General features: G+C 37.9%; 4 protein-coding genes and 1 pseudogene across 4 annotated transcripts; 4 read left to right on the top strand and 1 right to left on the bottom strand.

Annotated features, from left to right (window-relative positions):
• Positions 1-1,047: 1,047 nt before the first annotated feature.
• On the top strand, positions 1,048-6,120 carry LOC103325023 (Peptidase S41 family protein). Its single transcript, XM_008227145.3, has 12 exons — positions 1,048-1,494; positions 1,744-1,863; positions 2,131-2,268; positions 2,812-2,916; positions 3,065-3,233; positions 3,415-3,491; positions 3,757-3,801; positions 3,996-4,079; positions 4,978-5,016; positions 5,101-5,163; positions 5,476-5,605; positions 5,681-6,120. Exons 1-12 carry the CDS (start codon positions 1,093-1,095, stop codon positions 5,734-5,736), a joined length of 1,428 nt encoding a protein of 475 aa, XP_008225367.1. The 5' UTR covers positions 1,048-1,092; the 3' UTR covers positions 5,737-6,120.
• Positions 6,121-7,435: 1,315 nt separating this feature from the next.
• On the top strand, positions 7,436-10,073 carry LOC103325025 (uncharacterized). The gene is made up of 4 exons (XM_008227146.3): positions 7,436-7,738; positions 8,496-9,083; positions 9,423-9,465; positions 9,548-10,073. The coding sequence occupies exons 1-4, from the start codon at positions 7,678-7,680 to the stop codon at positions 9,774-9,776; spliced, it is 921 nt and encodes a 306-aa protein (XP_008225368.2). The 5' UTR covers positions 7,436-7,677; the 3' UTR covers positions 9,777-10,073.
• An 877-nt stretch (positions 10,074-10,950) lies between these two features.
• Positions 10,951-12,996, bottom strand: LOC103325026 (cold-regulated 413 inner membrane protein 2, chloroplastic-like). The gene is made up of 6 exons (XM_008227147.3): positions 12,552-12,996; positions 12,331-12,462; positions 12,108-12,203; positions 11,883-11,947; positions 11,385-11,454; positions 10,951-11,299 (listed from the first exon to the last, which is right to left on the bottom strand). Exons 1-6 carry the CDS (start codon positions 12,713-12,715, stop codon positions 11,134-11,136), a joined length of 693 nt encoding a protein of 230 aa, XP_008225369.1. The 5' UTR covers positions 12,716-12,996; the 3' UTR covers positions 10,951-11,133.
• Positions 12,997-13,577: 581 nt separating this feature from the next.
• On the top strand, positions 13,578-16,664 carry LOC103325068 (cation/H(+) antiporter 4 pseudogene; annotated as a pseudogene).
• Positions 16,665-17,137: 473 nt separating this feature from the next.
• PRP39-2 (Tetratricopeptide repeat (TPR)-like superfamily protein) lies at positions 17,138-25,313 on the top strand. Its single transcript, XM_008227148.2, has 12 exons — positions 17,138-17,312; positions 17,475-17,548; positions 17,656-17,885; positions 18,026-18,193; positions 18,574-18,940; positions 19,032-19,175; positions 20,261-20,413; positions 20,519-20,635; positions 20,927-21,007; positions 21,194-21,343; positions 22,305-24,074; positions 24,942-25,313. Exons 1-12 carry the CDS (start codon positions 17,258-17,260, stop codon positions 25,062-25,064), a joined length of 3,432 nt encoding a protein of 1,143 aa, XP_008225370.2. The 5' UTR covers positions 17,138-17,257; the 3' UTR covers positions 25,065-25,313.
• The last annotated feature ends 186 nt before the right edge of the window (positions 25,314-25,499 follow it).

Genomic DNA, 25,499 nt, shown 5'->3' with positions numbered 1-25,499 from the left:
TTAGAATTAAAAAAGATAATGGGTAGTTGTGTTTCATAAAAATATGATCCATTATATGAATTTTCTTTTAATTTTAATTTTTTTAATATAAAAAAAATGAATTTATCATATTATCCTCATTTAACTAATAATTTCAATTCTTAATGTTTGCATTAATCAATGGCATGTTCTGGTATTTTGAATGTTTTACCATTCTTTATCTTTTGCTTTATATATATAGATAGATGATAACTTATCATGCATTAACTTCCATGAACATATTTATGGTAATTGTATAATGAGAAAAATATTTATGATAACATTCACATTGATGATTGATAGTCACTTTGGAAAACCTTCTAAATCAAGTTGGCCATCACCCATATAGTAAAAAAAAAAAAGTAACTTGCCTATAGCAGGTGAATTCATTATTTATCACTAATGGTGTGATATATAATTTAATTCATTATTTATCATCAATCGCGTGACAAATCATTTAAATTTTTCTTCACGCACGTATATACGTAAAGCTTAAGAGTCTGATTTAGCCTTTTATTTTTTGATGAATCCTCGTAATTAGTATTTTTGAAAAATCATAATCCATAATCAACCAAACAAGACATCTACTTTTACATCACACAAAAAAACACTTGTCATGTTTACATTGGGCTCTTCTTCATTATTGAATTATGAGTGGCATGGACGCGCCTTTAGAGTGAGTACGCGTCTTTGGTGCAAAAGAATATATAATAAGAAATTATTGGTGCTTATCCTAAAGTTTTTCATGAGGCATAGCGAGTAGCATACACTGAACCAAAACACAATCCAATCCAAACAGCAAACAAGGAACAAGAGAAAGTCTCAGTCGTCGAGTTCAAACTATGTTCGGCAGCGCAACACGTGGCAGGCAAGGGCTGGTTTGTGGGCGAGCTACTTCACAGCTGGCCTATGGCCCACCACTTCTGTCTTATTCCGGACTGGAATTGGACTCACTCAAACTTGAAACCAAACAGCCCCCTTCACAGGCATCCAACTGTAACAACGGTCAAAACTCCTCGTATTTAAACTCCCGCGGAGCTGGGAAAAAAATAAATCATTTTGGGTTGGAAGAAGATGAGGGTTTTGTTGCTCAGCAACACCACCACACTCTCACTATCTTCACTACCACCACCGCGAACCCCAAAATCCCCAATTCGATCCAATTTCAGACGCAATTCAATCAATTGGGCCGAGAAAGCTCTAATTGGAGCCCTAGGTGGTGCTCTGTCGTTCGGTCTTTTGGTCTCTTCGCCTTCTTCTTCCATAGCGATTGAGTTTTCTTCTTCTTCCTCCGTTCAAGTCCAACCTTCTTCGCAGCCACCGGAGTTTTGCAGCGAAGATGAAGGAGATGAAACGGCCGAGTTAGGGTCCGAACCGGCCGTGACCAGTGAGGGGATTGTGGAGGAAGCTTGGGAAATCGTCAATGATAGCTTTCTCAACACCAGTGGCTCTCGCTCGTTCCCGGAAACTTGGCAGGTAAACAGATATTCACACGTGCGAAGGTGGATTGTAGAGCTTGCATGAAAGAAAGTAACTTGTTTTTTGTTTAACCAAAGTTAGTGAAGTTACGGAATAAGAGAGTAATTGTTGTGTTTATGGATATGTGTATCGGATTCTGGATTTTCAATTGTGTATGTACATGTGTGTGTACCTATATTTATATGTAAAAGTGTGTATGTGTGTGTGCGTGTGTGCGTGTGATTAATGATTGGGGATAATTTTCAGAGGAAAAAGGAAGACATAAGGAGTAGTTCAATAAAGACAAGATCAAAGGCTCATGATACGATTAAGCGAATGTTGGCCAGCTTGGGTGACCCTTATACCCGATTTCTTTCGCCTGAAGAGGTAATTCATTATCTGTCCCCTCTATTCCTCTCTGTATTTAGCCTTTTTTTATTTCTTTCTTCTTCTTTCAGTATCGTTTATTCACAGAGAAGCATACAACAAGTTTTAAAATCATGATACATTGTGCTTAGGAAAGATGGGAAGAAAAATTAAGTGCTTTGATTATGAATGTTATCTCTTACAAAATATGGATCGTCTTCACTTACGAAATTTACAGCGTATCTTATTCCATGGCACATGTCGCTTTTTTCATTGTTGAAATGAAAGTTCTCCAAGATGGCGAGGTATGACATGAGTGGTATTGGAATAAACCTCAGGGAAGTTCCAGATGACAATGGAGATGTGAAATTGAAGGTTCTAGGACTTGTATTAGATGGCCCTGCGCATTCTGCTGGTGTGAGACAGGTATTTATTTCTATAGAAGCCAAACTTACAGTTATAGATGTAATATTATGTCTGTTTCTTTATATATCTCTTTCCACTTTGGATTTTCATTTGCTTTTAGTTCTCCGAGTTGATGTATCATGAATTCACAGAAAGTCTTGATGGGGTTAGTGTCAAGGTTGTTTTGGGTAAGGTGCTGCTAATAGTTGGTAACTATTTAATTTAGAACTTTGAAATGAAAGTGTTGGATATGGTTCTTCTTACATATAACTGGTGGCTTTATGCATTCATATATCATTGTTCTCCCCAATGTTGGCATATCAAGAAGTGCAATAAATGAGTGAATAGGTCATCAAATAACATCTGGCTACATATATTTCTTCTTGGAAGTCTAGAACCCTGAACCTATCTGTTTGTATAGTCATGTTAACTTCATTGCCAGGATCCAAAAAAGTCCTGTTTTATTGTTATTTCCTGAAGTTTCAGTGTTTATCTGCGCCTACATTTGTTTCCCCTGTTCTAACTGGTCTATAATAGGTTTTCTTGGGTTCTCTTATTTGGTAGGGGGATGAAGTACTAGCTGTTAATGGATTGGATGTGAAGGGGAAATCAGCCTTTGAAGTATCATCGATGATGCAAGGTCCTAACGAAACTTTCGTTACTATTAAGGTTGAGATACTTTTTGTAATGCTGTTGTTTGTCTCTACCATAAATAGGTTATCATTTAAATTAACCTTGATAATGAGTTTTGGTATTTTTCCTTTTTGTTCGTTTTTTTTACAATGATTGTTGAGAATAAACATTGTCATACTTTTAGGTCAAGCATGGAAATTGTGGGCCTATTCAATCTATTGAAGTCCAAAGACAACTTGTTGCTCGAACCCCTGTCTCTTATCGGTTGGAACAAATAGAAAATGGAACCAGATCTGTTGGATACACTCGCGTAAAAGAGTTCAATGCATTGGCTAGAAAAGACTTGGTAACTGGTATGTGGTTCCCTAAACCCTAAATAATTATTGCTTCTGTTTTGTTCCCTGTTTGCTAGCTTCAGAATACTTTCTTTACCTTATTTATAACATTAATAGCTTCTTTTTGTGCTTTATACTAGAGTTATGTGGTGGTTACTTGGTTTTAGGATTATATTGAAGGGTAAAATGATTTTTGCAGCTATGAAGCGACTTCAGGACATGGGTGCATCATACTTTATTCTGGATCTTAGAGATAATCGTGGTGGACTAGTACAGGTTTTCATTCTGGATCTTAGAGATAACTTTGAGTACATTGTTATTATCAAGTTTTCATAGGACATGTAGAAAAGTAATAAAGGAAAACTTTTACACCTTTTTGTGGAAAATCATGCATCCTCTGCATGTAATTGTATTCACTCAATCCTGTCCAATTGATTATTAGCACAAGCTCAGTGATGTTTGTATGTTCCAATTTGTACTTTATTTCAGCTGAATTCTGTAATTTGAAGATTCTTTATTTATACCCTTTTGCCTATTTCAGGCTGGAATAGAAATTGCCAAGCTATTTTTGAGTGAAGGGGAGACGGTATGTTTCTTTCTTTTTCCAGATGCAATTTTCTTATTTATTATCTCATTGGTGGTGTTAGTGTTTGGCATTAGTTCTTTATGTTGCATTATTCTGTGCTAGCAGAGTACTTCTGCATTTTCTGTTGCATATATTAATTCCACTAAACTAACTATATATACGTGGTGTATTTTTTTGATGATGTTTATGAACAGGTGATTTATACTGATGGGAAGGTTCCCGAATACCAACAAAGTATCGTTGCAGATACTGCACCATTAGTTACAGCTCCTGTTATTGTACGCCCTTGTACATATCTAAGATACTTTTTATCTGTTTCCATGAATAGATTAGTGTTTAGTAATTTCCTTGTTTTTCATCAAAGGCTTATCTCTGTCTAAAATCTTTGACATTCTCACATTTTAGTAGTATCAATTGTCAACTCTGAATAATAAATTTGCTCGAACCCTGCACTGGAAGAATTTGGAAACCGATGACATTGTTTGGAATGGTCATGGGATAATTTTTGTTGCAGCTTTTCCTTGGAAAAAGAAAACCCAAAGGTCAATTGTGTATAGTAAGGTTGCAACTATGCCCCAACTGTGTTAACTGACCTTACCAGACTATTTCAGTTTTGCTATGATTGGGGCTGCAAGGGAGTTGAATGCTAAGTTTTTCTTTGAACTTGGTTTGTCACTTAGAAAAAGAGTTCAAACTTTAGGTATCTATTAGATCTGTTTTAAACTTAAATGTTAAATAAGGGATAAACAAATAAAACATGATAAAACTTGCTAAGTACTTATTAACAATTAACCAAGGTCAAAATTGGAGTGGATACCTTCCACTCATCTAAATCAGAGTAGATTAATGAAGATTTGAGACAGCACTTATTCCTCTTATGGGCGTCTCTTGAGGAGCCTGATAGGCTCAAGTTTGGGTCCAGATGGGCTCAATTTATTAAGAAATCCTTTCGCAATCTATTGAATTTCAGTGCACCCTCATGTCAAACATAATGTTCACCTGCTGCCTTCTATTCTAAGAACGTCAACAATCTTTGCTAGCTTTTTCCTTCTTTGGCTTGAAAAATCTTGTGATTATGTCTTCTTTACCACTGAGTTAGGATTTGTGGCAAATGTAATTTCTAACGTATTCAGTTTATGGTTTATGACAAGGCTCTTGACTTAACTTCTAATGCAGGTTTTGGTGAACAACAATACTGCTAGTGCAAGTGAAATTGTGAGCAGCTTGATTGTCCCAATTATGTATGATTCCTTTTAGTTCGTACAATTCTAGCATTTACATTGGTGGCTCCGATTGCAGGTTGCTTCAGCTTTGCATGATAATTGTAGAGGTGTTCTTGTTGGTGAACGGACATTTGGCAAGGTAAAAATAATTTCATCACTGGTGCTTCAGCATTGTCTTTGCATATATGTATAATGTATTTGTGTTGTGATGGAACTTGATTTAGATAGAGTCCATTTGTTACCTAAATTCCAGCAACTTGCTTTCTAATGGCGAGTGTCCTTGGTGGATATAACAAAAGATGCCTTTTCATGATTGAGGATAGAAAGCAGATTTTTATCTTTTTGTCATTTAATCAATCTAAAAGTTTGGAGTTTGCAGACATTGAATCAATAAAAAATATCCCTAACGTCCCATTGATGATTTTGATGGTGTCTCTGATGCTTTTGACAGGGTTTGATTCAATCTGTGTTTGAACTTCGTGATGGCTCTGGTGTGGTTGTAACTGTTGGGAAGTATGTTACGCCAAAACATAAGGACATAAATGGCAATGGAATAGAGCCTGATTATCGAAATTTCCCAGGTATAATAATACTTCATTCTTTTGCCATAAAATCGTCCTAGACTTCATGTAATCGGAGGATCTCTTTATCCGCAGCTTGGAGTAACGTCACACAACATCTTTCACAGTGTAATATGCTTCAGCGGGGATAGATCAGTGGTTGACACAGTTCTTTCTTACCTTTGATTCTTCTGGACATGTTTCTACCTTTAATTGAATAATAGTCAAACGCAGAATCTGTTAGCATGAAAGTTGCAGCGATTCCCACTTTGGAAAACATCAACTTCCTTTGTCATATGCCTATAAGAACTGTATGGAACTTCGTTTTGAGTTCTGTACTGAAACATGTCTCCGGTGCAAGTCAGCTTACTGAAGGATCCAGGAGTGCTCACATGGGGAAATTTGAATTGGAGAAGACCCTGGAGGTGGGGATGGAATTTGGGACCGATACTAGTATAGGAAAATATGCTGTACATTTTCATACATAAATGTATTTGAGACCAAATTTCAACCAATATAATTGAGACTTTTAATTATGTTTGGACATGGATTTTATCATATCACAAGCAATTAATGGGTCTCCTCCTTTACCTCCATTTATATTTAAGAGACTAGTACAATTTGTTACCAAATTGGATATCCCAGAAAATGAGCAGCCTCCCATCTATTATTGCAAAAAAGGAAAAAAAGACAAGTGGCTGATCAAGGGGCCGTCCGTCCCTTTGTCCCTATTTATTGTTGTGGTCTTACTGACTGTTTGATTGCGCACTAGGACTGTAGTTGGTGATCATGATCATCATGCACAAAACTGATGATGATCAAGTGACCTTCCGTGATGGGGTTTAGTATGAGGAATCCATGGAAACAAAATTATCCATGATACGCCAATGATGATGATCGGTGCGTGATTGGTTTGGAATATCGTGACAGTGACATTTCTGTTGTGGGATAGATGCATAATTAGCATAATCTCTAATGTTCATTAGAAAACCCAGTTATTTCCTTTTTAATTCCAGATCCATACCCCACATCATTTACTATTTCAAGGAACTCAACCAAGATAACAATTATAGCGACGTTGCCTTACTTTTTAGTTCAAGTTTTGTTTATGCCACTAAAAAGTCACTGCCCTCAGATCCTTTCCGAAACTAGTTGATTCTCTGCTTTTTGATAGATGAACCTTTAATTGCCACGAAACCTTTTATTCAAAACATCCAACACACTGACCTCAAAAGAAAGAAAGCCAGAAAACCCAAATATTTCCTTTCGTGGTATCTAAATTTCTTCTCTTCAACTCTCTTGTTTTGCACGAAAAGTTTTGCATTCTTAGGTCATGAATGAACATTGAAACTTGACTGAAATGGACTAGGCCCAGATTAAATGTTGGGTTTCAAGAGCTTGATTTGATCGTATGTAGCCAAGGTTTTTTTTTTAATTTTGGAGAAAGCAAGGCAATATCACATGCTGCATTGCATATACATTAATTTGGGAACTTGAAACTTCCATCAAGGCTGAGTGAAGTAAGAAATCGACAAGGGGGACAATATTCTTGGTTACAGACCATTAGATGTGACTCAAAAACTCACACTTGCCCTCACCTTTAGCTTTTTGATTCAGTACCATGAAAAAAAAAAAAAACTAAACAAAACAAAAGTACAGCAAAAACAGTAGAAAGAAGAGCACAACAGAGAAAGGGAAAAATGCTGCAGCATCACTGTCACAGAGATACCCAATTTCTTATTAGCCAAAACATAAGATTTAAATTCCATGAAATCATTCTTTTGCCTTTCACCATTTCATGTACTTTTTTGTTGTTGCACCATCTCTTGCTTGCAATATCCAACTACCCTAATGCCTCCTTTCTCAAGTTTTCTATATTCTCCCTTCTCTCTTTTCATATTCTCTTCGATCCAAGAAAGCTATGATTCCTCAAGATATATATAACAAATGCAGAGAAAAGATATGAACTCTTCTTTTTGCAACAACCACCATTTCTATTTCTCTTGTGTAGTATATCTTAGCTTCTCCATCATTGTTTTGAGCCCAGAAGAAAAATCTACAATCACAAGGTGTAGAAGAAGTAGCTAGCAGAGATGGGTGTTAGCTCTCTTCGGCATTCTGCTTTATTTTTCTTGTTTCTTTTCTTTAGTTCAGGTAATTTGAATTGTCTTCTTGGTGTGTTTCTCTTCTTCTATGTATTTCAACACAAGCCTTCTAACTACCAACCCGAATTTGCTCATCGTCTTGCATGATCATCGATTTTCTTTAATGTCCTATGGCCATGGTCAGAAGGTGCATAGGTTGATTTTGTGAAAGAAAAAGATGACTGTTTCTAAAGAGCAGAGGATTTCTAAACCAGTTCCTTCTTATTTTCCAGAGTTCAGAACAATGGATAATGGGTTTCTCATTGTTAGTTTCTGATCATCAGCATGCATTTATGGTGTTTGACAATTTTAAGTCAAAATTGTATGAATTCCTGTCTAATACTAATTCACCTCCTTTGTATATGACCCAAACATGAGAAATTGACAAAGATTATCCACAAGCACAAGAGGCATTTAGCATTATCTTTTAATTCAATCAGATCACTCTTTCAAATTCATCCACTGATCATCTTAAGTAACTAGAACATGAGCGGAAAAAACGAGAGAACAAAACATAACTCACACATGCATTACAAGCATCAAACACCTAAACCTGATGGTGAATCTGATCAATAACTAAGGTGGCTTGTGTTTCCATTGTATCTACTTTTGATTTTGGAATAACTCTAGATATTTATCTTTCCTAACAGTTATTCAGGTTTGTTTGTTTTGTTTTACCTTCAACTTGTATGGATAGCAAATCATAGCAATTTCTTCCATTATTTCAATGAAAGAAAAAGAACTTACCATGCTTTTCATTTCTTCAGGTTCAAGTGCCCCAAAGAATCCTCCTTTGGAAGCAACCCACCGAAGCAACACACAAGTGAATCGTATGCTTTTCTCATCTTCGGTGTATACTACCCAGCTTGATACAATCCCTGTAGTCAATCCAAGTCCAACTGGATTGACTCCCACACCTTTTGTGAACCCGACAACATCACCACCAGCACCTACCACAACAGACCCAATCACAACCCCAACCCCAACACCACCAACCACAACCCCAACCCCAACACCACCAACCACAACAGACCCAGGCACAATGCCGACGCCGACGCCACCAACCACAACCCTGACCCCGACCACTCCCACCACCACAACTCCTACATCATCAGGTGGAACTTGGTGTACTGCCAGCCAAGCAGCTTCACAAACTGCCTTACAGGTAGCTCTTGATTATGCTTGTGGCTATGGAGGTGCAGACTGTGCCGCTGTTCAACAAGGCGGAAGCTGTTATAACCCAAACACTCTCCGTGATCATGCTTCCTATGCCTTCAATGATTACTACCACAAGAACCCAGCTCCTACTAGCTGCAATTTTGGAGGAACAGCTCAAATCACCAACACTGACCCAAGTAAGACTTTTTCATCAAATTAAGTCCTATCAAGCAACATTGCTAAAATATCTAAAAATGTGGATTGAACCTTATAGCTTGTCCGAACTTTCACTGAAAAAAAAAGGAAAAAAAAAAAGGAAGCTTCCTCCGTACAGAAAATGTACCTGTACAATATCATAAATAGAACCCTCTTTCTTTTAATTACAAAGATCTTGTTGAATGTTCTATCCAGCTATAGCTTCCTAGCTCTTTTGCCAAAAGTTTCAGGTCCGCCACTGAACAAATTCAACTTCCTGACCTTGTTGTTCTTACGTGCTTGAATAGATGCTTAACTCTCTCTACTCTGTCTTATTGCAGGTACCGGTAGCTGTCGCTATCCATCATCCACAGCATCAACCAGGTAATCTATCATAACCCCACGTCCAACTTCATTTATGAACACATCAAGTGAAAAGAAATCTTATTCGAGTTTCCAATTTCAGCACATATTCACCAGTTAACCCGTCACCGCCACCCCCAACAACGATGACAACACCAACAATGCCGACAACTCCATACACCCCAAGCATTGCTACACCAGGTGGATCTACAATTTATGGTTCGGAACCAACAGAGTCCCCCAACTCAGCCACCTCCATCTCATCTTGCATGCTGCTGCTATTCACCACGACTGGGCTCTTGGGGTCACTTCTTGCAGCAAATTATCTCTAAAAGAAAACTAAGTTACAACTATTCTATCTGCAATTAGATGGTAATCCATTCACTTGCCAGCATCCTACATAAAGTTCAAGGAGGCACTGAGAATCAAAACGAGCTACTATGTTATCTCCAGGCCTCGTTCACACCGTTTACATTATTGCCATACTTCATCTATGTACACCCATTAGTAGCCTATTAAGCCTGAGAAAAGGACAGAAAAGCATAGAAATTTTTTAGGTTCTTGTATTTGTAGACATATAGGTTCTTTATCTGCAGTTTTAGTACAATAAATTTTTAATTATTAGCTAAGTCCACCAGGCTTTAGAACTTTTTTTATTTTTATATAAAATGATAAGATGCTTATTACATATATTAGCTAGCACAATTTAAAATTTTACTCATGCCAATGGATAACACAAATATAGAAACTATGACAGAGTAATAGGTGTAGTTATCAAAAGTTATTGACCTAACTAGAAACAATGGATGTAGCGTAGTTGGTAAAAAGGAATGACCTATGGCTTATCTGGTAGTAAGACATTAGATACTTAAAAAGAACCAATTTATTCAAATATAGGGTATGTTTCCCCTTCACCAACAAATAAAAATGCCTTCTTGAGATACAACACATAAAAATTTGACCTAACACGCACACTCGCCATTACAAGTACTTTCTTGGAGGATGAAGACGACAACAGATCCCTACGTTCTTCTTCATTGTCTACATTTAATAAAATCATGCTCAATCCATATTATTAACTTTCATTCTAGATTCCAATATAATCATCAAAGGAATTTATAGAATTTTGTGCATTCAAATGGCTAGGTAGCGACCAAGGCTGTAACATGCCAATTCCACGATCTCTATCATATCCCAAAATGGCATCACTTAACCCCAAAATGCAGTACTCCAAACCAAAAGGAAAAATACTAAAACTAGGCAAGAAGAGAATCGTTGTGCTCATGGAAAGACCAATTTGATCACTAACTTAACAAGCACGAAAACAAGATGCACAATGCACAAAGATTGATTTAAGTTAATTCTACCTTAGTGGCCTAAACTGAAGCATTTGATGTTTCTTGGCATCAGACAACTATCTCTTTTACATGTATATATGAATAATTCATGAGTAGATCAGAGGAAAGATTACACTAGTTGACAAGATTTCCTTATATTGACAAAACATGAATAAATACTGAGAACTTTATTTATTTTATTGTATCTGTCAAGCTTTCCTAAACCCTCACACATATATCTAACATGAGAATGAAAGGTTCGTAGATCATGACTGTTCTTAGGCTTCCACCCCCTTCAGATGAGTCCATAAGGCAGATATGGTTGATAACTCTTTAATATTTTACAATAAACTCAGAACAGGAGAAGGCCTGACACAGCAGTGATAGAAATTATGGCTAAGGTAGCAACAATTGAACCTCGGTCAAATGATTTCTGCAAGGTTCCTATTCGTGAGAAATGCTGGAAAGCCAAATATGCTGCAATAACCAGTGAAATAATAGCACCTTCTTGTCTTCCCCTGACAATGAAACATATTGAAACATAACAACTAAGAAAATTATAAATAATGGTCAAGGTTGGTCTCAGACAATGCATTTGCCTACCTTATGTTCGTAACTTGGTAAGGAGCCACAATCACCAGGAGTAATGCTACCAATGGCAACTCAAGTTCGGCTGCAAAAGAACAAAATGAGACCGTACATAATATTACTTGACAGAGGTAATTGTAAGTAAATATTACCGCACCTCAAATTTCAAATTGAAAGTAGAAAACAGAACAAGACTTAGAGAAGTGCCAAGTAACCACTCCATAATATGCGAACCAAAACAAGAATTCAGATTTCACACTAAACCATATAAGGGTCAGTATTCTTTAAAAACTGGGCAGAATCTTCAATTAATATTGAGCTGTTTATAGGAATAGTGCCCAAATAAGGGTAGATTACACTGAATGGGTTGTTGCCCACTGGTGAATCAAGTAAACCAATAAAGTCAACAAACCAGGCAGAAATTAGAAACTATCATTTGAGAAAACCAGATAACTATCTATCTAGAGATTTATCTATCCTACACTCAAAACAAGGAATCAAAAGAGAACCTACCAGGAATAAAGAAGAAGAGGCGAACAAGAAGTGCTAAGAATGCAGTCCAGATACCATATTCGCCCCTGCAAGCCAAAATCATGTATGTCAGCCAAGTTATGCATTTAAACTTAAATGGCAGACGTGGTCCATAGGTTACCAAGAAAAAAGGAAAAAAACTTTAATGCAATCAAAAACTGAAGAAAAAGACAAAAAAGGAGAAAGAGAAGTTTTTGAAAGGCTTACTTAAACCATGAGATTACAGTGGATGGTGCTTGTAGAACAAACAATGGAACAAGAAATGATTTTTGAACAGCAGTGCCTTTTGCAAGCAGTAGAACCCTGGAAATGTAACAAAATTGAATACCCATTAACGCATACTCCATCACACTCAAGATTCCATTACTAAAATTGGAAATCTTTCAAGGAAATTCAAAAACAAAAAAAAGGGGGTCAGAGAGAGAGTTACGCAGAAGAAATGGTGGAGATCCACTGGAGGCTATGAACAGTGAGAGGTGCAGCGTAACATACGGCACCCGATCCCATGCTCTTCTTCTTCTTCTTCAGCACCCCGAGATCATTACTTCCACCAATCGAAACTCTACCCGTAAAACAAAACCAGAGATTTGCATTCAATTTCAACGTCAACAATTGAAATTTGAAACCTTGAATGTGAAATTACAAAATTACCTGAGAGGGTTATAGTGGAGTGAGCTGGAGGTGCGATCAAGAACAAGACTAGAGAGCTTGGCCGGCCTGGGTTGAGAGACGGAGAACTTGGTGCTGCTCCCGATGCTGTAGAGAGAGAAAGTCTGTGGTGCCGTGGAGTAGAGTGAGAGGCTCGCCATTCTCATATCTTGCTCTGCTTTTTCTTTTCGGCTCCAGCGCAGAGACAAACAAACAAACACTGGCGTGTAGAGTGAGAGAGTGAGAGTGAGATTGGAAGGTGGTGGAGGACACAATGATTTATTTACCGTAATTCACTATTTCCGGGCAAATAATTTGGATCCACGTGTTCGGTTTGCGGTTCTCCTAGGACGGATCGTTGAGGTAGTCATCTGATTAATATAAATATTTAATAGTTTTGATATAATGATATTCTAAACTACTCTAATATCTAATATACGGAGATTGAGATCGAATTTCTCTGTGTTGATGTAAGGTACGATATAAATTGAATTACATAAGGAAAGAGAGAGAAATTAAGCGACGAAAAAATATGTAAGCCATCGATGGTAACACGAAGACGGGTGAAATTTTTCTTATTTGGTTATTATAAATGCATAAATAGGCAGTTTAACTGTAGTAAGCCAAATATGGCTCAATTTTTCTTGGTGGAACTATAAATTTTTGTTGAGACAGAAAACACACGTGAACTGTCTACTCAGTTTGAGATATCTTCGCGAAAATACCAATGGATAGATTGGACGTTCTACCAAACTTATTTTTGTTGCATGGGGCGGTTGCCCCCACTTGCCACAACATGAACAAGATATTTGTTCTTGTGTATCAAGGGTAGATTTGATATTTCCTATTATAATGGCTGACCTAACCTCATCTCTTAACGGTGGCTGTGCGTGCAGAGAAAACAGGTGTAAAATAACCAATCTCTAACTGTTCTGCTAAACAAAATTAACCTTTTTTAACCTCTCAAAACCAACCAACTTCTAGTCAGTTAAATACTTGTTCAAGGCATTTACCGTGGCCAAAAGCTAAACGACATCACGTTCAAACCAGCTGCTTGCTTGCTACTGTATGCGTCTGAATATATACCACCAAATTAAACTTGTATGAACTTCCGAGCTTTGTTGTGGTGGCCGTGGCAAAATGTCGTTGTACGAAGCGTTGGCTAATACTACGGTGACAATATGCACCGATCTTCCGTTTCGTGTAAATTCGCTTGGGTTGTGGAACAGATCGGAAAGGTGGACGGTGAATGCTACTACTCCGTTGGTGAATTTCTCGTTTCCTCTGCAGAATTACACGATGCCAATCCTGGAGTTTGAAATGACTCTCATGTTTGTTCTCACCGAGCTCACCCATCTCTTTCTCAAGATCTTTGGCCTTCCTGCTTTGGCCGCTCAACTTGTGGTAAGTACTACATATTTCTCACGTGCTTTAATTCTCTCCTTATTAATATCCTTTTAGTTTCATCTTTATACATGGTCTCGTCTCCACATATTAAAGTTAAACAATTGTAGATGCATGTGAATCTCAAAATAGTATATTTTTTGTCATCACTAAAGTTGTCTTTAGAGAGATGGTAATGAGATCAATTGGCTTCGGGAATTGCAGGATGTGAGATGGCTAATCCATGTAAATTCGTTCGTCATGACTGTCTCACATCCAGCAAAATGCGTTCCAGCTTTTGAAGTTTTTATTTATTTATCATAAAACTAAAATGTACGCTTCAAATTTACGAGTAAATTATGAATGTATTTTCTCTTTTGGTGGAACCATGCAGGCAGGAATACTCCTTGGTGATGCAGGACTTTCCCGAATAGTCAAATCATCTAGTCATCACGATGTGAATCCCATATTTCCTTTTGCCAATCAAGAAATACTCAACATAATGTCTCTATTTGGCTACATATTTTTTTCCTTCTTGATCGGAGTCAAATTGAACTTGGGGTTAATACCTAAATCCGGAAAAAAAGCCCTCTACACGGGCGCATTAAGCCTGTCAGTGCCTATAGTAGCCGGCGTCGGTACCATAATCCTCCTTCACTCTAAATGGTTCTTAAATGGACAAGAAATTGTGCAGCTTGCGTTTCTAACAGCAATGCACTCTCTAACTCCCTCTCCCGTCGTAGTTTGTCTTCTCACCGATCTCAAAATCCTGAACTCCGAGCTTGGCCGGTTAGCGTTGTCTTCGGCTCTTGTCAGCGACCTCTGCAGCATTGTCATCACCAGCGTTGCAGCAATGGCAGCAGCTGTGCAACAAAATATCCTCAAAGGGGTACGGGACATGGTGGTAATGGTAGCCTACACTTTATTTGTTTGGCTTGTTTTTCGACCATTTATGTTTTGGATTGCTAAACGAACACCTCAAGGCAAGCCTATCAAAGACTCGTACGTTGTCCTAATCATGTTGGCTTTTCTCGGATCTGCGTTGCTTTCCAATTGGTGTGAGCTGTCTTTTATCATCGGACCTTTGATGTTGGGTTTTGCCGTGCCAGATGGGCCACCAGTAGGAGCTACTTTGGTCAACAAGTTTGACTTTATGGTCAATAGGGTTTTTATGCCAGTTTTTGCGACCACGTCCATGATGAGGGTTACAATGTCCCTGCCTAAGGCTCACAAAAGGACAGTTTTAGCCGCCACAATTGTTACTTCTGTAGTTTACTGCAGCAAATTTGTAGCTTCTTTGGTGATCCCTTTGTGTTGCAAGATGCATATGAGGGATGCTATAGCGCTGGCTCTCATTTTGTGTAGCAAAGGCGTTGTTGAGTTAGGCGCGTACACCTTTGCTAGCGACACTTGGGTAAGCTTTTCATATGAATTCAACTTCTCTTTAACAATAATATTATGTGACACGCCGATGTGTTGTTTGTCACATGCTAATTGTTTCATTTATTACTGGCTCTCTAAAAAAAGTAGAACTCTCACTCACATTAATTCATGTTTTCTTGCACGCGAATTTATTAACTATGGTTTTCAATGTTGTTTCTTTGTCATGTGCAGATAATATTTTCCGAAGTCTTTGATTATATGATGTTAACCGTTGTGTTATGTGTACTCATCATCCCACCTCTTATAAGACTCTTGTACGATCCTAAGAGAAAATACGTAGGCTATCAAAAAAGAAACCTTATGCATTGGAAACCCAATTCCGAGCTCCGAATCCTTGCATGCATCAACAGAGCTGATAACACCCCTGCCATAATTAACTTTCTTGATGCTTCGTGCCCAACCCGGGATAGCCCCATTGCCGTCTATGTTCTTCACCTCGTCAAGCTAGTTGGTCGAGCCGCCCCCATCCTAATTTCCCACAATCTACAAAAGAGAACCCTTTCAAACAATTCACTCTCTGAGAACGTCATTATTTCCTTCTCCAACTTTCAGAGAGACAACGAAGGAGCTATTTTTGCACAAGTCTTTACGGCAATCACTCAACCACACTACATGTACGACGACATATGCACCCTCGCTATAGACAAAGCAACGTCGCTTATAATCCTCCCATTCCATCGAAAGTGGTCGAGAGTCAACGGGTCAATTGAGTCAGAAAACCAAAACACAAGGACACTCAATTGTAGCGTGCTCGAAACAGCGCCGTGCTCGGTTGGCATCCTTGTCAACCGTGGTCACGTAAAATACACCAACTCCTTAGCATCACCTAACGAAGCGTACCGAGTTGCATTGATTTTTCTCGGAGGAAGCGATGACAGGGAGGCGCTTACCCTTGCGAAGCGCATGGCTAAGGACGCGTACATCAGCCTGACGGTGATTCGGTTAGTCGATGCATCCGGGGATGAAGACGGGAACAACAAATGGGAGTGGGTGCAGGACAATGAGATGTTGAAGGAAATGAAGTATAATGGTGCGGGGTACGTGAGTTATGTGGAGCAGATTGTAGAGGACGGGATTAAAACGACAAGGAAAATACGGTCGTTGATGGATGAAAGTGAATACGACATGTTCATAGTTGGGAGAAGATATAATGTGAGCAGCCCTCAGACTTCGGGTCTTGATCAATGGAGTGAGTTTCCGGAGCTTGGGGTTATTGGAGATATGCTTTCGTCGACGGACTCTCGCTGCAAATCTAGTGTCTTGGTCATTCAGCAACAACAACAACGTTAGATAACAAATTTCATACATACTTTTTTGTTGTTTAGAGATAGGATTTTATTTTGTTTTGGGGACTTTCTTTGTTTTTTCTAAAAGGATTTCTCACACTCACACTAGAAAAGTGTCATGGGGTTCGAACTAGTGACATATGATCTACAAATCAAAGCTATTTTCCTTGGGCTAGACTCCTTTGGCAATGTCTTCTTCATACACCTATTTTTTTTAACCTAGAAATTTCAAAAATTTCCCCAAACTCATCTTATAATAAAAAAACAATAGTAATAACTAACTAACTAGCTATTAGTCAGATAAGCAAATGAAATTATTTAGGTTATTTACAAATGTCAAGTCCATCTTATTATATCCAAATCTTCTTTCAGAGAAGACAGGAAAAAAAAAAAAAAAGACAAAGCGCAACCCTATTATATTTAAATTCTATATTAAAAAACCAAATATTTGCTTGCTAAAAGGAAAAGTTAAAAGAAAATATTAGCAGAAGTTGGAGAACCAAATACCCGCTACGGCCCGTAATCGGCACTCACTCTACCGCGTCCCTTCCCTCTCTTCTCTCAGTCTCTGAGGTCACATTCATCAATTTTGGGACCATGAGAACTTGTAATTGCGAATCGGAGCCTGAGCCCATGGAATCAGACTCTCCTGGTAAACAAACACACAGGCTCTCTCTCTCTCTCTCTCTCTCTCTCTCTCTCTCTCTCTCAATAAGCTTGCTTGAATATGATATTTGTTCATCTAGCTACTGTAATCTGCTGTCTGAATGCTCAAGTAATTTACCGCTCAAATTCTTTTGCGTTTTTCACTCAGATGATTTTCGTCGAGACTCACTAGACTTTGATCACTGGACTTCACTCATTTCAGAGATAGAGACTGCATATTCTGTAAGCAAATTGCTTTCTTCTTCTTCTTCCTATCTCTCTCTCTCTCTCTCTCTCTCTCTCTCATTTTTTATTTCTTTATGAATGTTTGGTTGTGAAATTCTCTGCAGGATGACGTAGAGAAAATATCTTCAGTTTATGACTCGTTCTTGTCCGAGTTTCCGCTGTGCCATGGATACTGGAGGAGGTACGCTGATCATAAGGCCCGCTTATGCAGCGTTGACAAGGTTGTTCAAGTTTTCGAACGAGCGGTGCAATCAGCAACGTACTCTGTTCCCCTGTGGTTGGAGTACTGTAACTTCGCTGTGGCAGCTTTTGAAGACCCCTCTGACATTCGCAGGTGATAACAATTAGCTTCCATAACAGTTTTCAGCTGCAAATTTCGAATACTTGGATTTCTTGCTTGGCGGGGCAAAAAGTATATCAATTTTGACGCAATTAATTATTAATTTTTTGTTTCTGTTTGAAATTCTTTGACAGATTATTTCAGAGAGGCATGTCTTTTGTTGGAAAGGATTACTCATGCCATACTTTGTGGGACAAATACATTGAATTTGAGTATTCTCAGCAGCAATGGAGTTTGCTGGCGCAGATTTACGTCCAAGCACTTAGATTTCCTACCAAAAAGTTGCATCGTTATTACGAAAGGTATATCTCTTTGCATTGATTCTTTGGATCTTTAGAATTTTTAAAATGTAAGGAGAAAAATATGAAATCATCGTTATCAATGAAGTGGGTACACTCCATTACACTTCTGAAATACAACCTCATTAACTTTGATTTGCTCTTTCATTATAATTTCTTATTATTCAATGGTATTACTATGTATTTTTCTGAAGACCTTGATTTGCACGATTGTTGACAGTTTACCACAATCTCCCGTTTGCTGTTATGATTGATTTCTAATGACCGAGGTTTATGCTGTGTTTGCGGAATGCAACATTTTACGATTTTATGTCTTTTTCCCTCTTTGAGTTGAGCCATTCAGATGTTATTCTTACAAGGCATGAGTTCCTTGTTTTCTTTAGTTTGAAGAAGTTCAGTGCCTCATGTGAAGAGGAGATGAAATGCCAGAGTAGTTCTACTGTAGATTTGCAATCAGACACTGTGCTTGATAGTGAAGCCCCTAGAACTTATAGAGATGATGAAATTGCTCTTGTTGCCAAAGACTTGCTTGATCCAGCAATTGGCTTAGAAAGGTCTAAAGCACTGCAAAAATACATATATGTCGGAAAGCAGTTGTATCAGGAAGCATGTCGGCTGGATGAAATAATTCGTACTTTTGAGATTAATATAAGGACGTCTTACTTCCATGTCAAGCCAATTGATGTGGGTCAGTTGGAGAATTGGCATCACTATCTGGACTTCGTTGAGATCCAAGGGGATTTTGACTGGGTATGATTCTATATTGTTCTTCTGCTTATGTGGCCTTGGCCTCTTGCCTTTCTTTATTGTTATTGTAACCCCCTTTATTCATTGAGTGTAGGCTGTTAAACTTTATGAGAGATGCTTGATTCCCTGTGCCAATTACCCTGAGTTTTGGATGCGTTATGTGGAATTCATGGAAATCAACGGAGGAAGAGAGATTGCAAACTATGCTCTTGACCGAGCAACCCAAATATTTATGAAGGTATTTTTCCTTGAAACCATTATTCTCCTGCTTCAAATTTAAAGGTATTTATGCTAAGTTTCATTAAGAATTGATGTAATCTGAAGAAGTTTTTGCACCAGTATTTCCCTTCACTATCCTGCTGCTATACATCAAGTAAATTGATAACTACTATATTTGATCCATTTTTCATATTTAGTTTTCTTTTATTGTTATGCATCATATGGAGCTTAGCTCCTTCTGTGATGTTAAAAAGCATGCTTAAAGAAAGTTAAATGAATTAAATCTGTTAAAATTTGCTTTAAGAGTCCATGACAAGAAAGACTACAACATGAATATACATCTAGTTTTAGGTGAGTCATATTTGTGGTAAAATGGTTTTATTGGCCAATCTAAAGACTATAATATTGGTAAGTTACAGGGTAATCGTCAATTTTTGTAGTCAGTGCACTGATGAATCCTACTGAGTTATATTTTCTGGGGTATCCTCTTTAGCGATTGAAGTGGAACCCTTCATAGCGTGAAATGTACCAGGAGATGTGGCACTTTTCTTAAGAATATGTGAATGTTGGGACATTTAACGGGCTTTCCAAAAATACTAACATTCTAAAGTTCGTTGGCTAAGCTTTATGTTTTTTGTGTTTTTTATGTTTTATTTTTTTATAGGATTTACCTATCTGGAACCAAACGGATATCTTTTTTTCTTAAGGTAGTTAAGAACATATGACTTGATTGTTCACCTTACTGGTTACCAGGGAATTGAGGCAAAGGTTTAATTTTCTTCCATGTAAGGATACACCCGGAACTCCTTATGGTTTGGATTATATTTATTAGACATATCTTTCTTTTGTAAAACCAATCCATTACACTAGGATTTGCTCCAAGAGCCATATATTTTGTCCTGAATCCTGTTGTTGGCAACTTACAGTAGTGCTATTGAGATTGACTATATTAGGGTTCTCCTGTAAAATTAGTATTAGAAACTATGTGACTAGTTTATGCCATGCTGAAACTTGCTCGATTGCTGCTTTCTATAGGATGCCTTGACTTGATTGCTTTGTACATGACTGGAGATGTTTATGGCCCTGCTCATATGTTCGTTGCAGAGACTGTCGGTGATTCATCTTTTCAATGCCAGGTTTAAGGAGAAAATAGGAGATGTATCTGGTGCCCGTGCTGCTTTTCCTAAATGTGATACAGAATCAGATTCCCAGTTTGTGAAGAATGTTATGTTAAAGGCTAATATGGAAAAACGTGTGGTATGCAATTAGCTCTTTCATCACTTCAAGGAAATATCACCTGTACATATTGATTGGATCAAGAATGAGGACTAACACTTGCAGATGGTTTTCCTACATTATCAGGGAAATTTCGCAGTAGCTTCCAATATATACAAAGAAGCACTAGAAATGGCGGCAGAGAAGAAAAAGTTGCATACTCTTCCTATTTTATATGCTCATTTTTCCCGACTTACCTACATGGTAGGTAATATATGAACTCAGGAAAATCCAGTTTCTCAGCGTTGGTGTAACATCAATTATTTTATGTACATTTGGTTCTATTTCAGCTCTCTAGGTTTTAAGTACTTAATGTCACTTAGGCTTATTAAGTAATTAGAAATGTTTGATTACACAGATTTCCATTTTTCTGTGTGCTTCCATTGCCCCCTTAAGATTTTGACTTTTTAGGTGATTATTCCATCTTTAAGTGGTACATGAGTGCTCCAGCCAACTTGATATGACTATTAACTTCTCCTTGCTTCCTGGTTATAGATGACTGATAGTGCAGATGCTGCCAGAGATGTCTTGATAGATGGCATCAAACACTTGCCTCATTGCAAATCACTTCTAGAGGTATATTTCTTCTTTTAGCATCTCTCATGACTATTAAAGCATTTCCAGATCGTAAAGGAAACCTGTTCTGGAAATACAGTCTGCACCAAACATCAATCTATAATTTAACCCTTGCCGCATTGCAGCATCATGATATAAGTCTAACTGCTATCGGAGACTAGTAAAGTTTCTTGGTTACGCCTGCAGGAGTTGATAAACTTTTCAATTATGCATGGAGGGAAGCGACACCTAAACGTGTTAGATTCTATTGTAGCCACTGCAATATCTCCACAGTCAAGTGTATCTGATGTTCTGAATGCAAAAGATGCAGAGGATATTTCAAGCTTATATTTAGAGGTTAAAATTTCTCTTTGAACTCATTTCTATGTATATGCTGGTCTTGGGAAAAATAGTAGATTGGCGTGAAAAGGTGTTACTTGTTGGTTTATGCCTCTCCAGATTTTCAAACCATATTCTATAATTTTAGATCTTTAGTTTGATCAAGCTTATTGTCAAGTTTGATCAAGCTTATTGTCAAGTTTGATCAAAGCTTATTGTCGTTCAGAATGAATGTCAATTTACTTTTCCACTAATTACAGGGTGCATGGTGCTTTGCTACAATACTTGGGACTTCCTTAATTTTGTCCAGAGCCCCTTCCAGCAAAATAAAAAGCATGATTTTCTTTGGTAGAGTCAATTCATAATATATAATCTCTAATTATGTTTTCCTGTGCTGAAAGATTTAACTGTTTTATTTTGATGAACAAGTAGATGGGTATCTAGATGTACATCCAAGGCAAGGACACATTGATTGAAGCATCATTTGTCATCTCCACATACTAACTAATGGAGAAAATTACACCAGCCTCCCTTGATGTTTACTAAAAATGTAGTATCCTCCCTTATTTTAAAATTTTACATTAACATCCTTCTCAATCCCTTCACATGGGGAATTTCAACTAACTTTTACTGCTGGACCTGGACATACAGTTTTCAAATTCTGAAATGGATTGTATTAATATTGTTAATTAAAAGTCAAAATAGTGCTCTTTTATTTTTTGAAATGTGTTTTCAAAATGGTGATGGCAATATTTCTTTTTAGAATGCTGATGTTTAACTTAGTTACATATTTAAGTGATATAAAAACTACAAGAAAGTGAGAACTTATTTGAAAATCTCTCTAGAATTTACAATGACAAGCAAGGCTATTGTAAATTCCTGTAATATGAGATGGTTCTCTGATTAATTTCCTCTAATTATAGAGTTTATGCTATTGCATCTAATTCCAAGGGTTCTAACTTGTGTATGATGGCAACAGTTTGTTGACCTATGTGGAACTATACATGAAGTAAGAAAGGTGTGGAATCGGCATGTACGATTGTTCCCATCCTCGACTAGGACAGCTTCTTTTGATCAGCATGCTACATTTACAAAACTTTTGAAATTGGCTAGAGGAACAAAGGAAACATTGGTTGCTCTGCCTCAGCAGCCATCTGGAGATTGTAATTCTGACTCCCTGATTGAGCTCCCATTGCATGACAGTAAAATGTTATTGCCAGACAATCATAAAATCGAGTCTGGCCAGGATCCTACTGACCAGATATGTGACCAGAAATTGTCATCTCCAGGAAGTCAACTTGAGAAGACTACTTCTGACAAGCTTCAACCAAGGCAACCTGAAAACATACAGGAAACGCTGAAACTGCCATCTGTAGAAGTTTCAAAAGAGCAATCCAGAGATGATACACCAGAAGCAAATCTGTCATCTGTAGATTTAGTAAAAGTGAAGCAGGTATCTCCTGAAGTTTCTGAGGAGCCCAGAGAAAATACTTCTGAACCAAAGGCATTATCTGTTGAATTAGGATGTCAAGTTGCTGAAGGAAATGATTCTGTAGAACCTTCACAAGAAGGCACAAACAGGAGTGATGCTAATCGAGAGTGTGACAACAAGTCTGAACAAGACCTGAAGCCACTGTCATTAGAGAGTCTTTCTCTAAATTCCCAGGAGAATACAAATCTGGATTTAATACCCTCCATTTATCTCAACCGCGAAGGTTCTCAAGAAACCAGTACTTCAAATGGAAGGAAGCTAGAGAGCAATTGCAAATCTAATGAAGACTCTTATATGTACAGCCCAAGAAAGGCCAGAGCTTTGGAGACGGCTGGAAATAAAGTGGTTAATCCGATTTCAACACATGCCCTTTCTCAACCAGCTGTGAATAGTTACGGAGACTGGCATCAAAATAATCGTTCTGGTAAAGTTCGTAGAGATTCCAAATTTGGGTTTCGGGGACGTTTACAAAGAAAATCATATCAGCAGCAGCCAGTTTCCCCGCAAAAATACCCACAAACTGAAGTGGGTGGTCCAATGCCTGGGACTGGCAGTCTGTGTCAACCCTCTCAATTTGTGTCTTCACAGAGCCCACAAATTCAGCAAGGCAGCCAGGATCATAATCCGTATCAAGCAGCAGCTACTCCTGCTAATGTAATGGCATCCAAGGCTTGGCATATGCAAAATGTACCACAACCAAATTATGCCTCTTCATGTCAGCCCCAGTTGCCTGTCCAATCTGTTGTTCCACAGGCATCTCAAGGATCAATTTTAGGGCAATACGGGATGCAGAATAGCCAAGCATATAATCAGATGTGGCAATATTATTACTACCAGCAGCAGCAGCAGCAGTTCCTTCTTCAACAACAGCTGCATCAAACACAGCAGCAACAACAACAGCCCCAGCCCCAGCAGCAGCAGCAGCAGGTTTTGTTGCAACAGTATCAGCAGCAGCCGCAACAACTTCAACAATATTATGGTCAGATACAACAGCAACAACCTTATCAACAGCAGCAATTACAGACACAACACAATATGCAGCAACAGATTCCTTTGCAACAACAGCAATACAATCAGCAGTTGCAAATGCAACAACAGCAACTTCAGCAACCTCATCAGCAGCAGCAACTTCAGGAACAACAGCATCTGAGTTACGTGCAGAACAATCAGCAGCCACTCCAACAGCAATCACTTATGCAGGAGCAGCAGCAGCAGCAAATTAGTCCTGGGATTCAGCATGACAACTACTACCATCAGGTATGATATTGGACTTTGACTACAATGCATGGTTATGTTACTGCATTGTCAAGGAAACTAGGAAATACATGTTTAAATTAAATGTCAATAATTCCAAGTTGAACCACTTAATCAGGGGGACTAAAGGTTATCCAGATGCGTGCTAATATTACATGAGTATATGATCAGTATACAATGCATTAAATGTATCATTTTGTGTAACTGGCAAGCGAAGTAACAATTTCAAATTAATGAACCCAAAAAAGGAAAAAGAATAAAGAGTTAGAGGTATGACGACATGAAACTATCACATGTTCATTCTTTTCTCCCTCCTCTTCTCCAATTTTAAATTAATGTAACCGTAAAAGGATCATGCCATCTTTTTCTCTCTTTCTTCTTCCCCACTGGATGTTCTGTTCACCCTCCAAATTTTCATTCAATGATATGTGCTTTTTGTTCATTCTTAGAAAGCTGATTGCTGGCAGTCTTCTTGTTCAGACTACATTGTTTCCAAAGCTGGTTTCTGAGGATTATCAAGACATTCTCTGTTCATTTACTTAAAAGATTTCTAAGTTGTTTCAAATTGGCCCATGTATGTGGGCCGCATCTTGGCCCCTTTTAACCGGAAAAAAAAAAAAAAAAAAAAAAAGAGAGAAAAAAAAAGATGATCATAGTCTCAGTAAAAAACTAAGGAATTTATTTACTTTGGAGCTAGATTTATCCCAAAAAAGATTATGGTTAAAAAAAAATAGTCGCAAACATGCGTTGTCCAAAATGTGTTGATGTATCCTCTTTTCTTCTTCCCTTTGAATTAAAAAGAACTTATGAATGTCTGCACAGTTGTATCTAGCATAAATGTTTATTCTCTCTTGTTTTTGGGTTATGTAGGATCAAGCAGCTGTGCCCCCAAATAATTCTGATAGCCATGGAACAGTTGAATCTTTCATATCTCCTCATACGCAGACAGAAATGAACGCAGATGCCCTGGCAGGCAACACGAGCATGCTGTGATTTACAACATGGAGACCCTTCTTGAAAGGGACGTTGAATTATATTTGAATGTAATTCTAGTACAAAGCTAACCGTTGTTCATTATGTTACCTCTATTTTATATGACAGTAGCTCAATTCAGCCAAAAGGGTCTGGCCTTGTATGTTGAGTGACCATTTTTTGTGTTGCAAAGGCATCCAGTTGCAAATGATACGACTAGTCGTACTTTCAGCGATGCTTTGAATTGATGGACTAGTATCTTTAATTGAACGTGAACTTGTCCATTCTAAGTATATTAATTTGTCTGCTAAAAAAAAGTATATTAATTTGTAACCAGTTGAATGGCGTAGTGAACAGTCGGCAATTTTCATACCAGCAATGGAAACCATTTCTTATTCATGCCCATGGAGCATGAGAAAGAACCATGGCTTATCGATATACCAACAGATGGTTCAA

Source organism: Prunus mume, linkage group LG3 (genome assembly GCF_029339155.1).
Source record: "Prunus mume cultivar Tortuosa linkage group LG3, ASM2933915v1, whole genome shotgun sequence".
Classification (NCBI taxonomy): domain Eukaryota; kingdom Viridiplantae; phylum Streptophyta; class Magnoliopsida; order Rosales; family Rosaceae; genus Prunus; species Prunus mume.
The sequence above is the reverse complement of the archived record's forward strand: the minus strand, read 5'-3'. Positions and strand labels throughout refer to the sequence as shown.